At 37.8% G+C, this 16,322-nt stretch overlaps 1 protein-coding gene across 7 annotated transcripts in view; it reads left to right on the forward strand.

The window, feature by feature from the left end:
• ZMYND8 (zinc finger MYND-type containing 8) overlaps positions 1–16,322 on the forward strand; it is a 129,334-nt gene that overhangs the window by 72,333 nt on the left and 40,679 nt on the right. For 4 of the 7 annotated variants that reach the window (XM_070744665.1, XM_070744664.1, XM_070744670.1 and 1 more), the window contains 6 exons: positions 5,861–6,079; positions 8,089–8,202; positions 9,184–9,276; positions 13,150–13,237; positions 14,507–14,562; positions 15,775–15,852. In XM_070744665.1, coding sequence (XP_070600766.1) covers positions 5,861–6,079; positions 8,089–8,202; positions 9,184–9,276; positions 13,150–13,237; positions 14,507–14,562; positions 15,775–15,852 — 648 coding nt within the window. The remainder of the gene's footprint in view (positions 1–5,860; positions 6,080–8,088; positions 8,203–9,183; positions 9,277–13,149; positions 13,238–14,506; positions 14,563–15,774; positions 15,853–16,322) is intronic. The other 3 variants (XM_070744668.1, XM_070744669.1, XM_070744667.1) reach the window with 1 other exon arrangement.

A 16,322-nucleotide genomic window follows, 5' to 3' on the forward strand; every position in this document is an offset into this window, starting at 1 on the left:
TTTTGAAAGAATGCTATTGCAAATGGTAGGTTTTTTAAAAATAAGCTTATCACTATAATGGCCCAGATAGTGTATAAAATAAAGTAATATAAAAGTTCAATAACTCAATAAGTTCAAAGTTCAATGTACTCCAATACACATTATCTGTAAGTATCAAGAACATATGTGCAGTTATTTATCCTGGTTAGCATTAGGGTCATTAATGGAAAATAAAAATAATAAATGGTTTTGTAAAAAAGCAACTGTAGATTTTTCATTTAAACTCCACTCAAGATTTTTACAGGATACTATTTTATTCTGAATTAGTTAATAAAGCCGTTCTGAAATAGCATCCTTGGGCAAGACAGCTAAACTAGTTGGGTGCCCGGGAGAAAAATTGAGCACCATTGTTGGACTATCTAAAGTGCTTTAAAAATTGGGTACGTCTTATACATCAAATGTTGCTGCGGCGGGACAGGAGGCAGCAGCGGCAGCAACTGTTGAGGCGGCTCCAGTGGCTTGCTTTTGAGCGGCTGCTGCTGTCGAATCTGAGGAGGTCGGCGAGCAGACCCTGAAGGGGCAGAGCCATCGCCCGCACTGGCACCATGTGGTGGGCTCGGCTTGGGTGAGCAGCTGTGGCAGGAGACGGTCAGGTGCCGCCTCTCTTGGAGTGAAGCTGCATCAGCCAGCCCTGATCTTCTGGCAGGAGGGAGCTCAGCTCCATCGACCCCCCCATCTCCCACCTGCGGGGGCACCTGAGGAGGGTGCAACGGTCAGTGAAGGGCGCTAGGAGGGAAGCTGCCTCAGCCGGGGAAAGGCAGCACCTGACCGGCCCCTGCCACAGCCACTCACTCGGTTTGGCTGAGGCAGCTTCATTCCGAGTGCACTCGAAACTGCCTGCCTCAGCTGAGCCAGGCAGCAAAGCCCTGAGTTTCTTCTGTAATGAGAGCAGTGGCAGCAGGCACGGCCAGGGGCAGAAGTCCTTTGTTGGTGCAGCAGGGGAGGTGGCAGTGGCCACGCTGGCAGAACAGCCCAGGAGGCCCTTCTCCTCTGCTGTAGTGGGCCCTCCAAGACCCTCCCCACAGTGCTTGGGCCATGCAGATAAGAAGGAGAACACTCGCCCAGCTTGGCTAAGGCAGAGGCGGGCAGGTTTGAGGGCGCTCGAAGCGAAGCTCCTTCACCCAAGCCAGGCGAGCATTCTCCTTCTTATCTGCGTGGTGTTTCTTATAAACCAAAAATACGGTATGTTTCAGTGAAGATAACATTCAGTGAAGATAACATTCTATATTCTTTATTAATATAGTCATTTGTTTTGAGATGAAACATAAAATAGTAATGTTGAACAGATTTTCCAAGGTTCATTTCAAACTTAATCCAGTATAATTTTAGGTGTTGGAATTATAGCAGTTTAAACTATCATGTAATTTATTACATGACTATATTGTGTTAAAAAGATGAAGTATGTAGGAGATTTTGGATACTGTTTCTATCTTGATTTCGTATTTGAAAAACTGAATATGTCAAATCTCAGATGTGATATTTTTTAATTTCCTGAAGATACCATATTTTTCAGAGTATAAGGTGCAACTTTTTTCTCCATAAAAGAGGCTGAAAAATTATTTTACTGTTGCTTGATCAATGCTTCCATCAACATTTTATCAATTTTCTACTCTATAGCACTGCTAGTTATTATTTTGCAGTGCATTTTTAGATGTTTTTCTACCATATTTTGGAATGCCATATTATTACAACAATAATAGTTAAAGTCATATACATAAGATTGTTTTTGTTAGGAATCTATTTTATTGTATTATATCCTAAAAGCTTTATTAACATTAATGTGTACATTTTCTGCTTGTATAATTGTTAAAAGGATTTCATGTGCTAATGAAATTAAATGATAGTGGGAGGTTGGAATATATTCTCACTCAAATTCAAATATCTTTACCAACTGGCCAAATTTGAGCAGCTTTTACTGCAGTTTAATGCAGTCATTTGTTATGACATGGGGGGAACAATGGGACAATAAAACAGCATAACAAATTAAAAGTTTTGTGCAATTCTGTGACTTAAAATATTTGGCCACCTGAAATGTGATTATGACCCTTTAAAAAGTTAATTCTGGTAGTCCTCAACTTATGACCATAATGGACCTTGCCCATTATGATCATAAGTTCTGATGGTTGTAAAACCATCATGTGACTGATGCCCGTTTTTGGTGACAGTCGTTGAGCAAATGCCATTGTCATTAAGCAAACCAGTTGTTCACCATGGGGCTCTTCCAGATGTGGGCGTCACATACTGTAGCAACCGGTTCAGCTGGAACCGAAAATGTAAGTGCACGAATCTCAGTAACATTTGCAGCAGAATAATTTAATAATAAAATGCTCAATTAAAGTGAGCAGAATACTTTGGCAAAGATTAGTCTCTTCATAAGTAATCGTTTGCGCTATACTTTATTGGATAATTTATAAGATAATTGAAATTGAAGAGATTATTAGCCAGGTATTTGGGCTACGTCTATTAATATACAGCATGTGCAAAAAAGAAAGATTTTTTTAAAAAATTGATTTTAATACACTTGGAGATTTTCTTACATAGTTGAAAGCTCTAATAAGTCACTGAAAAGAAAGAAATGACCAAATGGTGCAAATGGCTACTGAAAAGAATGGATGCATTGGAAAATTAGCTGATGCTCGAGATAAACTCTTTTTGGTGAATGTACTCCTTTTCTGTTCTCTCTTTCCTTTCCTCTTGGCCTCATTTCTGCCCAATTCTGTTCCCACTTTTTCTTTCCTTCTCAGGTGCAACTCCTTATTCTGTGTTTTATGCCTTGTATTTGTTCTACTGTATTTTGGGAAGAAGAGAATGTGTGTAAGAAAAACGTGTAAATGATATAAATTATGCTGGACAGGAGCCAGGGCCATTATGAGAGCCTACTTTGTGCCAGTTCGGGTGTTAAATGGAACTATTTCCCTTCCCTTTTTGCCTAGTGGCTGCATTTGGGTGATTTAATCCCTCTTGTAGGGAACAATATCGAGGTTCACCTATAGTGTCACTGTAAAGAATATGCTATGCATCTGGCAGACAAAGTTGGACAGCAACGTTGTAGCAGAGTCATTGGAGGCGGTGGGGTCTTCATCTTGCAAGATGATCTCGGAAGTGTTTGAGCCCATGGAACCTGAGGAAATGAACAGAGCCCTCTCAATTGCTAGTTCAGCCACTTGTGTGTTGGCTCCTCCTGCCTAATTAAGTCCGTGTAGGAAGAACATGTGACTGTGTCCGGGCAGTAGTTAATTCCTCAAGAAAGGGAGTGATCCTATCAGCTCTCAAAGAGGCAGTAGTGTGCCCCCTCCTCACCTGATCCAAGTTGTTTGCACAGCTTTCGTCTCCAATGTTCTCTTTCTAGGCAAGGTAGTGGAGAGAGAGATCACATAACATTTTTAGAGAACTCTCAATTGACAGATTATCTAGACCCCTTTCAGTTAGGGTTCACAGTGGGGTTTGGGACTGAGAGGGCATTGATTATTATTGTTGTTGTTGTTGTTATTATTATTATTATTATTATTATTATTATTAATTAGATTTGTATGCTGCCCCTCTCCGAAGACTTGGGGCGGCTCACAACAGTAGTAAAAACAATGTCAAAGAACAAATCTAATATTAAAAAGAAACACATATAAAACCCCTCATTTAAAACCAAACAACGCATACATACCAATCATAAAATATAAAAGCCTAGGGAGGTGTCTCAGTTCCCCCATGCCTGGCGATATAGGTGGGTCTTGAGTAATTTACGAAAGACAAGGAGGGTGGGCGCAGTTCTGATCTCTGGGGGGAGTTGATTCCAGAGGGCTGGGGCCGCCACAGAGAAGGCTCTTCCCCTGGGGCCCGCCAAACGACATTGTTTTGTCGCCGGGACCCGGAGAAGGCCAACTCTGTGGGACCTTATCGGCCGCTGGGATTCGTGCGGTAGTAGGCGGTTCCGGAGATACTCTGGTCCAGTGCCATGTAGGGCTTTAAAGGTCATAACCAACACTTTGAATTGTGACCGGAAACTGATCGGCAGCCACTTCAGGCCACGGAGTGTTGTAGAAACGTGGGCGAATCTAGGAAGCCCCACAATGGCTCTTGCGGCCACATTCTGCACGATCTGAAGTTTCCAAACACTTTTCAAAGGTAGTCCCATGTAGAGAGCGTTGCAGTAATCGAACCTCGAGGTGATAAGGGCATGAGCGAATGTGAGTAATGACTCCCTGTCCAAATAGGGCCGAAACTGGTGCACCAGGCGAACCTGGGCAAACGCCCTCCTCGCCACAGCCGAAAGATGGTGTTCCAATGTTAGCTGTGGATCGAGGAGGACGCCCAAGTTGCGGACCCTCTCTGGGGGGGTCAATAATTACCCCCCAGGGTAATGGACAGACAGCTGGAATTGTCCTTGGGAGGCAAGACCCACAGCTACTCCGTCTTGAGTTTGAGCTTGTTGACACCCATCCAGACCCCAACAGCCTCCAGGCACCGGTACATCACTTCCACTGCTTCGTTGACTGGACTGATTATACTGATAGATCATCTCTGGCAGGGGCGAGGTGGAGCTAGTGCATTCGTCTGACTCTTATTGAGCTCCCAGTGGTGTTCCATAGCTTTGATCATATCTTTCTGGACTGCTTTCAGGAATTGGAAGGTGGCTGGCACTATATTGGGCATCACACAGCATCACTCAGAGGGACTGGGGTAGAGATATAAAGTTGGGTATCATCAGCATATTGGTAACTCAGTTCCAAACCATTGGATCATGTCAACTAGTGGCCTCATGCAAATGCTAAATAGAAGGGGAGAGACAAAAGTACCCTGAGGCAGAACCCTGAGGAAGCAGGAGAATCAGCACAACACAGTGCCATCCACTTTCCAATTCTTGAAAGTAGGCCAGAAAGATATCATGATCAATGGTATGGAACACCACTGAGAGCTCAAGAAGAGCCAGATGGATACACTAGTTCCAACTCGCTCATGTTAAAGATCAACTATCAGTACAATCAATGCCTTCTCAGTCCCAAACCCCAATGTGAACCCTAACTGAAAGGGGTCTAGATAATCTGTCTCATTCAGGATTCTCTGAAGATGTACATGTTGTAGAAATTTGTGATCTAGATCAATTCCATATAGTATAAAGCAGTGATGGTGAACCTTTTTTCCCTCAGATGCCGAAAGAGCGTGGACATGCACTATCGTGCATGCGTGAGTTCCCACACCCATAATTCAATGTCTGGGAAGGGCGAAAGCAGCTTCCACCACTCCCAAGAGGCCCTCTGGAGGCCAGAAATGGCCTGTTTCCCAACTTCTGGTGGGGCCCACTAGGCTCGTGTTTTGCCCTCCCCAGGCTCCAAAGGCTTCCCTGGAGCCAGGGGAGATGAAAAACGCCCTCCCGCATCCCCCCAGAGGCTCTCTGAAAGCCAGAAATACCCTCCCAGAGCTTCTGTGCAAGCCAAAAATCAGCTGGCCAGCACACACATGCACGTTGGAGCGGAGCTAGGGCAACAGCTCGCGTGCCAGCAGATATGGCTCCACATGCCACTTGTGGCACCCATGCCATAGGTTCGCCATCACTGGCATAAAGAATAAAACCTTCTTCACTTATTCCTAAATACTGTTGTTGATTTTTAATGCCACAGAATTATTAAGCAAATAAATAATGGTTTATGTAGTTTTCCTCTCTATATATAGTGAATATAAGCTCTGTTTTTAAATGCTTGGTGTGCTGAATGTTAGATTGGAACCGCATAAACATTAGATGGGGGCTGGTTGGTCATATCTGCTTATTTTAATGTTAAAATGCAAATTTGTTTTGAAACCAAACCTGTCTTTCTTGCCTACATTTCAGTCAGAACTAAGACATGGTCCGTTTTACTATATGAAGCAGCCACTCACCACAGACCCTGTTGATGTTGTACCGCAGGATGGACGGAATGATTTCTATTGCTGGGTTTGTCATCGGGAAGGCCAAGTCCTCTGCTGTGAACTCTGCCCTCGGGTTTATCATGCTAAGTGTCTGAAACTGACAGCGGAGCCAGAGGGGGATTGGTTTTGCCCAGAATGTGAGGTATGAGGCCCATATTTGTTTCCCTGCTCCTAATTTTTCATTTTCTAGAAAATGGTTCTCTTACCATTGACTTTGACTGCGTAGTCATGTCTTGAAAAGATAGATGAATGTAAATAATCATACAAATTAAGGCCTTCGCCATATGTAGCAGTTTTATGTTTTGATATGATGTTGGTTTTTTATTCACAATTTATTTTGTAGGCTCATTGGATTTATTATTATTATTATTATTATTATTATTATTATTATTATTATTATTATTATTATTATTATTATTATTTATTAGATTTGTATGCCGCCCTCCTCCACAGACTCGGGGCGGCTCACAGCAACAATAAAACAATGTACAGTGTTACCTCGATTTTCGCGGGTTCGAACTTTGCGAAAAGTCTATACCACGGTTTTTCAAATATATTAATTGAAAAATACTTCGCGGGTTTTTTCCCTATACCACGGTTTTTCCCGCCCGATGACGTCATATGTCATCGTCAAACTTTCGTCTGCCTTTAATAAATATTTTTTTAAATAAACTTTAATAAATAAACATGGTGAGTAATAATCTAAATAGTTGCTAAGGGAATGGGAAATTGCAATTTAGGGGCTTAAAGGTGTTAAGGGAAGGCTTGTGATACTGTTCATAGCCAAAAATAGTGTATTTACTTCCGCATCTCTACTTCGCGGAAATTAGACTTTCGCGGGTGGTCTCGGAACGCATCCACGCGAAAATTGAGGAAACACTGTACAACGAATCTAATAATTTAAAAAACACTAAAAACCCCTTATTAGAAGCAAACATACACACAAACAAACCATGCATGAACTGTATAGGCCCGCGGGAGATGTCTCAATACGGCAGATTTGCTTTGTCAGATATCATGGAGAAGGGCAGTACGTGAATGAGAGTAGAGGATACTAAGATTCCATGCTATCATGATAAAATGTTTTATTGTGGCATTTTCCTAATTTTATTTTGAAATTATTTATTTTTGTCTATTAAGTATTGTTTGTATGAACAAAGCAGGTTTCAGAAATTTAAAATACCGTTTAAATGACAAGTTGAAGTCATTGTATCTGTAAGATTATTTGTATAAGGAAAGTGAATAGAGAATAACATAAAATATTTTTTTTCAAAACAAGTTAGATATGACTTATAATTTGCCTCATACAAAATCTGCTAATTGTTACCACTATCCTTAAAAAGAAATAGGATTATTTTAGAAAATGTGTAGTTATAATTCCTTATATTTATAGACTGATTGAATTTATATGCTGTGGGACCTGTGTCAAAGGATTGATATTGCCACTGAAGCATTTTCTTGTAGCTATGAAATCTTACTTTGAATTCTGTTTTATAACTATTTTATTTATTTTGTACTTCCACTTACCAAAGACGAACAACGAAGAATTCTAGACCACGGACATGTTCAAGAAAGAAAGCTAGATTGGGACAATAAATTGATTAGATCCATAGTTAATCACTCTTAAAAAATTCATTGAAATTAGTGAGATTTAAGGAGGTAGTAGTTCCATTGATTTCAGCATAATCAAATCTAGATTCAGGCTATACATTTCAGTACTGTATATATAATTCATTGCCTTATGAGCGTTTAAAATCAGTCAGGAAAGCGACGAAGTGAATCCTGCTTCCAGTCATGTTAGAATTGTAATGGATCATCCCTACAGTTTTATTGGCAAGAATAAACAAGTAATTTGCCACTGCTTGATTTCCCAATCTGTTTTATACACCTGAGTTTTCCTAGTGGTCTGCCATTCAAATACTAACTCGATGGGACTCTACTTAGCTTTTTTTTATATTGGTCAGATGCATCCATATACCTGGACAAAACATCTACGCTCCCCCTAGAGAAATAGCACAATATTTTCATTAACATGGATATCTGTGGTGGTATTCATAACTCCATGTAATGTAAAATAAATTTCAGTGTTTGTTTTATATGAAAATTGTGGAATTATTGAGAATTTTCAGTATTTTTTATTTTTATTTTTAGAAAATTACTGTAGCAGAATGCATAGAAACACAAAGTAAAGCTATGACAATGCTCACTATTGAACAGCTATCCTACTTGCTCAAGTTTGCACTACAAAAAATGAAACAGCCAGGGGTAAGAAAATATGTGTTGATATTTGACTGTACTGTGTATTATTGCTTGTTTGAAAATAAATTGTCTTAAGATTTCTAATTACATAGTATGTGTTCATATTGTACAATGTCTAGTATGTGTGTGAGAGAGACCTGCCTGCCTGCCTGCCTGCCTGCCTGCCTGCCTGCCTGCCTGCCTGCCTGCCTGCCTATCTATCTATCTATCTTCGTCGTCTGTCTGTCTGTCTGTCTGTCTGTCTGTCTGCCTGCCTGTCTATCTATCTATCTATCTATCTATCATCGTCTGCCTGCCTGCCTGCCTGCCTTCTTGCCTGCCTGCCTTCTTGCCTGCCTGCCTCTCTCTCTCTCTCTCTCTCTCTCTCTATCATGTTGCCCATCTCACTGAGGCAATTAGTTATTCAGTAAAAATACCATGTAAAACCTCAAAAAATAAATAAAGGCCAAGATTTAAATTTTAAACTTAGCTTTTGAAGAGGAAGAACATTGTTAGATCTGCTGTGTGTTTCACAATGTTTTAATAAAAAAAACACATAAGTGTAAGCCTGGGGGAGACTCTAAATATGAATGTGTTAAAAATCACATTAACACATATACATATATGTTTGCTATACATATATGAGCATGTGACTATTATAGGGAGTCATCAACCATAATTAGGATGGTAACATGGTCATGATCATGTGACTTTGGAATGCTGCAACAGTCATAAGTCTGAGGAAACTTAACTTTCAGTACTTTTGTAATTTTGGACAATTGTAAAGAGACGTGTACCTGTTGTCCTTGACCATAAATGCCAATGATTATAATGTATGAAGTCTGATTTTCAAGCTTTTACAGGATCAAATTTAAACAAATGATTCTTGCTTAATTTGATTGATTAACTAGATTGCAAACTAGATTGATATGTTATTTGTTTTTAAGCAATATAATTATTTTTAGTTGGATATGTATTGTAAGTATTTTTTTGTGTTTATTGAAACAGACAGAGCCATTTCAAAAGCCAGTTTCACTGGATCAGCATCCAGATTATGCAGAATACATCTTTCATCCAATGGACCTTTGTACATTAGAAAAGGTTGGTAGACAGGAAGGAGATTATCTCACTATATATTAGATTTTTTCTTTTCAATTGGTTGATGCGATAAATGTCTCTCTTTCAAATGTATGAAGTTCATTAAGAAATTCGCATTAAGTGAAAATACGGAGTTGAAAGGGATTTTAGCTTACTGGGCATTTAATCCAGTCCCTCTGAAGGTTCCATTTGGACATCTCTGACTAATGACCATTAAGCCTCTGATGAGGATCTCTTCCAAAGGGGACTCACCATAGTTGTCTCTTTTGCAGGGCAAACATTCCCAGAACCTTTAGCATAGGGCCGGTTGAGTTTTAGGAAGCATACCATTTTTACTTTTATCTAAGAGCCTTCTTATTCTTATTATGTTTTATAGTTTGGGAAATAAGTGCGTGCAAAGTTTCTGACAGAGTGGGAGAGGGCAAGAGTGAAGTGTTAGTTCTCCCATTTAATTTAACTACAGAGGGCATTCAAACATCTGTTTTATAGAATTGATTTTGTTAGCTTCAACTGTTTTTTAATTTACCGTATATACTCGAGTATAAGCCGACCCGAGTATAAGCCGAGGCACCAATTTTTGCCACAAAAACTGGGAAAACGTATTGACCCGAGTATAAGCCGAGGTTAGAAAATGCAGCGGCTACTGGTAACTTATAAAAATGGAAAACAATAAAATTACATTAATTGAGACATGTTTTAGAATATTTATTTTAAAGAAAACCAGTAAACTAGCTCTGTAAATTTAAAAGAGGGTAAACAAATTAACAATATTAACAATAAATTAAAAAGTAAAAAAAGTAGCTCGATCAGGAACAAAGCTAAAACCTAAGAGTTAAAATCCTTCAAAACTGGATTCCTTCTCATCATTAATTGGATTTACATTATTGTTCTGTTTTTATATATGCTGTGAGCCACCCTGAGTCCTTGGAGAGGGATTGCATACAAATCCAATTAAATAAATAAACAAACAAACAAACAAATAAATAAGTGTATCCAAAGAAGAGCTTCAGCATTAGCTGCTGTGAGGTTATCAGCATAGAAAACCAAATAGATAGATAGATAGATAGATAGATAGATAGATAGATAGATAGATAGATAGATATAGATAGAAAGATAGATAGACAGACAGAAAAATAGATAGATAGATAGATAGATAGATAGATAGATAGATAGAAATAGATACAGATAGATAGATAGATAGATAGATAGAAAGAAAAATAGATAGATAGAAAAATAGATAGATAGAAAGATAGAAAAATAGATAGATAGAAATAGATACAGATAGATAGATAGATGATAGATAGATAGATAGATAGATACAGATAGATATAGATAGAAAGATAGATAGACAGACAGACAGATAGAAAAATAGATAGATAGATAGATAGAAATAGATACAGATAGATAGATAGATAGAAAAATAGTTAGATAGAAAAATAGATAGATAGAAAGATAGACAGATAGAAAAAGAATTCCTGTCTAGCTCTGCCTCATAACACATTATTAGATCCTATCCAAGCAAGGACAGCAACTACCACAAAATACCAATGCAGAGAGAGCAAGGAATAGTTACTCACCATTGCTTTTTTCCCCTCTCGGTTGGAGCAAATGGCTGCCTCTGCTTGAGCTAGGGAGAGGAACTACGGCGTGCGAGAGGGGACAAAAGCTGGTGCCTCCTCGCTCTGGCTCAAGCAATGGCGCCCTCGTGTGGCGACTTTGTCAATGACCCGAGTATAAGCCGAGGCTGTGTTTTTCAGCCCATTTTTTGGGCTGAAAAACTCGGCTTATACTCGAGTATATACGGTAATTTTAAATGACATAATTTAAAAATAAAGTACCGTATATACCCGAGTATAAGCCGAGTTTTTCAGCCCCAAAAATGGGCTGAAAAACCCGACCTCGGCTTATACTCGAATCACCATAAGAGGGCACCGAATCACCACAAGAGGGTGCCCCGCCAGCAAGCTAAACGGGGAGGACGGGGACGGCATGAACTCTCTCCAGGCTTTAGAAGCCTCCAGCCGGAGAGAGAAGCAGATTTGTTACAGAGATCCACTTGGTACGGCAGCAGGGGAAGGAGGAGGAGGGCAGCTCTTTCCTTTCCTCCTCCTCCCCCGCGGCTGTGGGCTATTCTGGCTCTCCACCTCCTCATTTCCCTGCTGCCCTCCCAAGTGGATCTCTTTAGCAAATCTGCTTCCCTGCACAACACATGGGGCAATAAAGGGAGACAAGGAGGAGGGAGGATCAGGGGTGGGAGATCAAACCAACGAGCCAGCCAGCAAGCTAAAGGGGGGGAGGGGGACAGCATGAGCTCTCTCCAGGCTTCTAAAAACTCAAGTTTAAAGAGCCCTGCGTTAGGGTTAGAAATGCAAGAGTCTTCAAACCTGGAAAAATTAGGGCTTGTGGACTTCAACTCCTACTCCTGAAGTAGCATGGCTGGTGCAGGAATTCTTGGAGTTGAAGTCCACTAGTCTTAAAACTGTCAAGTTTAAAGACCTATGGGTTAGGGTTAAAAATGCAAGAGTCTTCAAACCTGGAAAGATTAGGGCTTGTGGACTTCAGCTCCTACTCCTGAAGTAGCATGGCTGGTGCAGGAATTCTGGGAGTTGAAGTCCACTAGTCTTAAAACTGTCAAGTTTAAATACCCATGGGTTAGGGTTAAAAATGCAAGAGTCTTCAAACCTGGAAAGATTAGGGCTTGTGGACTTCAGCTCCTACTCCTGAAGTAGCATGGCTGGTGCAGGAATTCTGGGAGTTGAAGTCCACTAGTCTTAAAACTGTCAAGTTTAAAGACCCATGGGTTAGGGTTAATAATGCAAGAGTCTTCAAACCTGGAAAGATTAGGGCTTGTGGACTTCAGCTCCTACTCCTGAAGTAGCATGGCTGGTGCAGGAATTCTGGGAGTTGAAGTCCACTAGTCTTAAAACTGTCAAGTTTAAAGACCCATGGGTTAGGGTTAATAATGCAAGAGTCTTCAAACCTGGAAAGATTAGGGCTTGTGGACTTCAGCTCCTACTCCTGAAGTAGCATGGCTGGTGCAGGAATTCTGGGAGTTGAAGTCCACTAGTCTTAAAACTGTCAAGTTTAAAGAGCCCTGGGTTAGGGTTAGAAATGCAAGTCTTCAAACCTGGAAAGATTAGGGCTTGTGGACTTCAACTCCTACTCCTGAGGTAGCATGGCTGGTTCAGGAATTCTGGGAGTTGAAGTCCACTAGTCTTAAAACTGTCAAGTTTAAAGACCCATGGGTTAAGTTTAGAAATAGGTTTTAGCTTGGTTGCTGATTGAGCTACTTTTTTTACTTTTTAATTTATTGTTATTACCAGATTGCTTTTGTTTACCCTCTTTTAAATTTACAGAGCTTATTTTGGTTTTCTTTAAAATAAATATTCTAAAACATTTAATCTACTGATGTCTCAATTAATGTAATTTTATTGGTTTCCATTTTTATAAGTTACCAGTAGCCACTGCATTTTCTAACCTCGGCTTATACTCGGGTCAATAAGTTTTCCCAGTTTTTGTGGCAAAACTGGTGCCTCGGTTTATACTCGAGTATATACGGTAGCTGATTCTACATGATACAAAGCATACCTGTGTCAAAATCCCTACTGTTTTCCTGAAAATAAGACCCTGTCTTATAGCACTTGGCCTTATTGCCATGCACTCAAAAGCCTGATTGGGCTTATTATCAGGGGAATGTCTTATTTTGTGGTGTAATTTGGTCAGACTTCAGTAATTATATTTAATGTGCTTTAATTATATTCCTATAATGTTGGTATTTATTTGAAATAAAAGTATTAAGAAAATATGATATAGTAGATAATTTCTGGATTTAGATACTATTTCATCATTTTAATACGTTTATATTATCCTTTTCAGAATGTTAAAAAGAAGATGTATGGTTGCACTGAAGCCTTTCTGGCTGATGCCAAATGGATTTTGCACAATTGCATTATTTACAATGGGGGTACGTATATGTATATGTCCTTGAAGGTACAGGTGGTCCCCACTTAATGACCAATGGGGACCAATAACACCATTGGGAATTGATGTGGTCATTAAGGGATATGTCATGTCAACCTGATAAACTTGCGACTTTACTTCTGTTTTGATTAAGTGAGATATCACGTGACCATAACTTGTGATTTTACGGCTGGGTTTTTTGTTGATTCTGCTTATCAGAATCTGGCTGTGAAATCCACAAATATTAATCATGTAACTCTAGGGACACTATAAAGCCCATAAGTGTGACGACCGATTATAATGTTAATTTATTCAGCACTGTTCTAACTTTGAATAGCCATTAAGCAAGGCAGTCAATAAGCAAGGCAAACCTGTAATTAATTTTTATACAATATATTGAAGTAAATGGCCCAAAGGTTCCAAGTAGAAGGAACGCAAACCTTTTCAAAAATTTATCAATGAAAGTAATGTGAGTTTTCCATTGTTCCTCTGTGTCACCCCCCAAAAAAAAGAATAGAAGGCTTTTGCAATGCAAATCTTTCCCATATCAGTCTGATTTTTTCTAACATCATAAAATCTGCCACCATTAGAAGGAAACATGTTGAATACAAGCCCTAAATGACTCAACAAATACATTTATCCCTTTCCCTTCTCTCTTTCAATGTAAGATTTTTTTTTAGAAAAGATGGGACAATAAATATTAAATATTTTTACCTAAGAGTCTATAAACAAGTTTTTGAAAATAGTTTTTTTTTTCATATTGAGGTTTTATCTTGGGATTAATTGTGAGTGTGTGTGTGTGTTTGTGTGTGTGTGCATGGTATATTAATGTATAAACTCTGAAATATTTTAGATCGCCTTTACAATAATACTATTACAGTATTTGCAGATCTAAATAAATAATATCAGGTGTGATATACTGTATCTGTAAGATACATTCATTTATCTTTTAAAATTGAGTCAAAAAGGTACATTTAAACTGATTTCTCTGTGAATGCTGCAAGATAACACTAATGATACGCAATAATGCGTATAAATTTAGTAAGAATGAATTTGTGAATGTTGTGGTTCTACTACATCTGGGTTTATGAATGACTTACTTTTATAACTTGTCATTTCTCCTGGCTAGATTCAAGATTTAAATTTAATTAATTTTGCCTTTTGAAACATGCATGTCAAACTGTATATATTTGCACTCTAGATTCATAATACAATTAATAAGTATGTTTTGTAACAGATTTAATTAGACATCTGTACTTATCTGTTTCCTCAGGAAATCACAAATTGACACAAACAGCAAAAGTCATAATTAAAATCTGTGAACATGAGGTATGCATTTCCAAGTTACTATTTATTTTTTATTATACCAATTTAACTAACACTTTAAGGTAATTTTGGAAAACTTAGAAATCATAGTTTTAGTATTTTTATTGCATAAAATGAAGTAAAACTTCAAAATTTCTGGAATTGAATAATTATATTCCGGTTTTTAGATTGCAGTCCTCTTTTCATGAATCTAAAATAATAAAGTCTATAAATAAAATATTTATTTCTGCATAGACAGATATTAAGCATGTATATATGTTGTATGATTGAATTGGTATTTTAAATATTTTAAATACTGGTTTTTAAATATTGGATTTTTAGATTGTAATTTTAAATTTAATTAGATTTGCCGTTGTACTATATTGTTATATTATATGCTGCCCCGAGTCCTCGGAGAAGGGCGGCATACAAATTTAATTAATAGAATGAATGAATGAATGAATGAATGAATGAATGAATGAATGAATGAATAAATAAATAAATAAATAAATCTAACTAATTGACATCATAAATATTACGTTACAATTTCAGATTATATATAAATCAGGCTATAAATTATTTTCAGCAATTTGCTTATTTTATACATCATTAAAATATATTAAGTTTATTAAAAAATCTGTTTTGAAAAATATGGATCTAGATTTGGCATTGCCAAGTTGAAAACACCTTTCAAAGTATTAAGATAAATAAGTTATATCCAAAGTTCACTGATCCCCCCCCCCCCCCAAATGTGTAGTGGAAGTCTGCAGCTTTCTTCCTTCTACATTCCTCCAAAATAATCCTTTAAGAATTCTAAATAGATTGGGCTGATAAATATTGTTCCATCAACAGATGAAGGCAAATTGTATGCCATAAAGAAACATAAAAAGTCTGGGGATTTATAAAAACTCATCATGCCAACATTCTATAAACTTATTGCTTGAGTTTTTCTTATGCAAAACGATGACTATTGCCATCAAGCAGAATGTTTCTATACTTTCCATTTATTTATATATAGTCATTGCTTACTATATAGTAAAAGACTGATGTTGAATCTTGTGAACAACAAAAATTAGTATTCATACTTTCCTGAATGCACACCAGGACAAAATAATTATTTGGGGTAGAAAATTATAAATGACTGCCATGTTACTCTTGATTGCAGGATAGAATAGAATTGTAAATGCATTTAATTTTATGCTCCAACTCCATAATAGTTCATTTTTGTTTTTACAGATGAATGAAATTGAAGTATGTCCAGAATGTTATTTAGCTGCTTGCCAAAAACGAGAAAATTGGTTTTGTGAACCTTGTGTAAGTAAAAAAGGAAGGGGGAGGGGTGTTAAGTGATAAATAGCATATATAGAAGCACAGTGGATTTCATTTTTATACATATTGTTTTAAATGCAGGTTTTTCATTTAAATTAATAGAAATTGAATAGTTCGTCTTTTCTTCATTCTAGTATCTCTCAAGAAAAATATAAGTGATCTAGATTTGGTTAATATTTCCAATTATTAAAATAAGTTTGCACTATTATTCTGGCTTACATCCTAGAATCACAACTCGGCTCTGGGGCAAAGCCTTTTCCATTTTTTCATCCCATTGAACCCTCGAAGCATTCAAATATAATTTTTTTGAAACTTATGAAATCTACTAACAGTTTTTAAAATCAAATCTCAGAAGCCCTTACTTTTTTCTATAAAGTTTCACATTTATACATTTATACTTTAAATGATACATATAAAGTATCATTTATATGTTTTTAACCTGCCTGGAGTTCTTA

The sequence above is a fragment of the Erythrolamprus reginae genome, chromosome 3 (genome assembly GCF_031021105.1).
Source record: "Erythrolamprus reginae isolate rEryReg1 chromosome 3, rEryReg1.hap1, whole genome shotgun sequence".
Taxonomy (NCBI): Eukaryota; Metazoa; Chordata; class Lepidosauria; order Squamata; family Dipsadidae; genus Erythrolamprus; species Erythrolamprus reginae.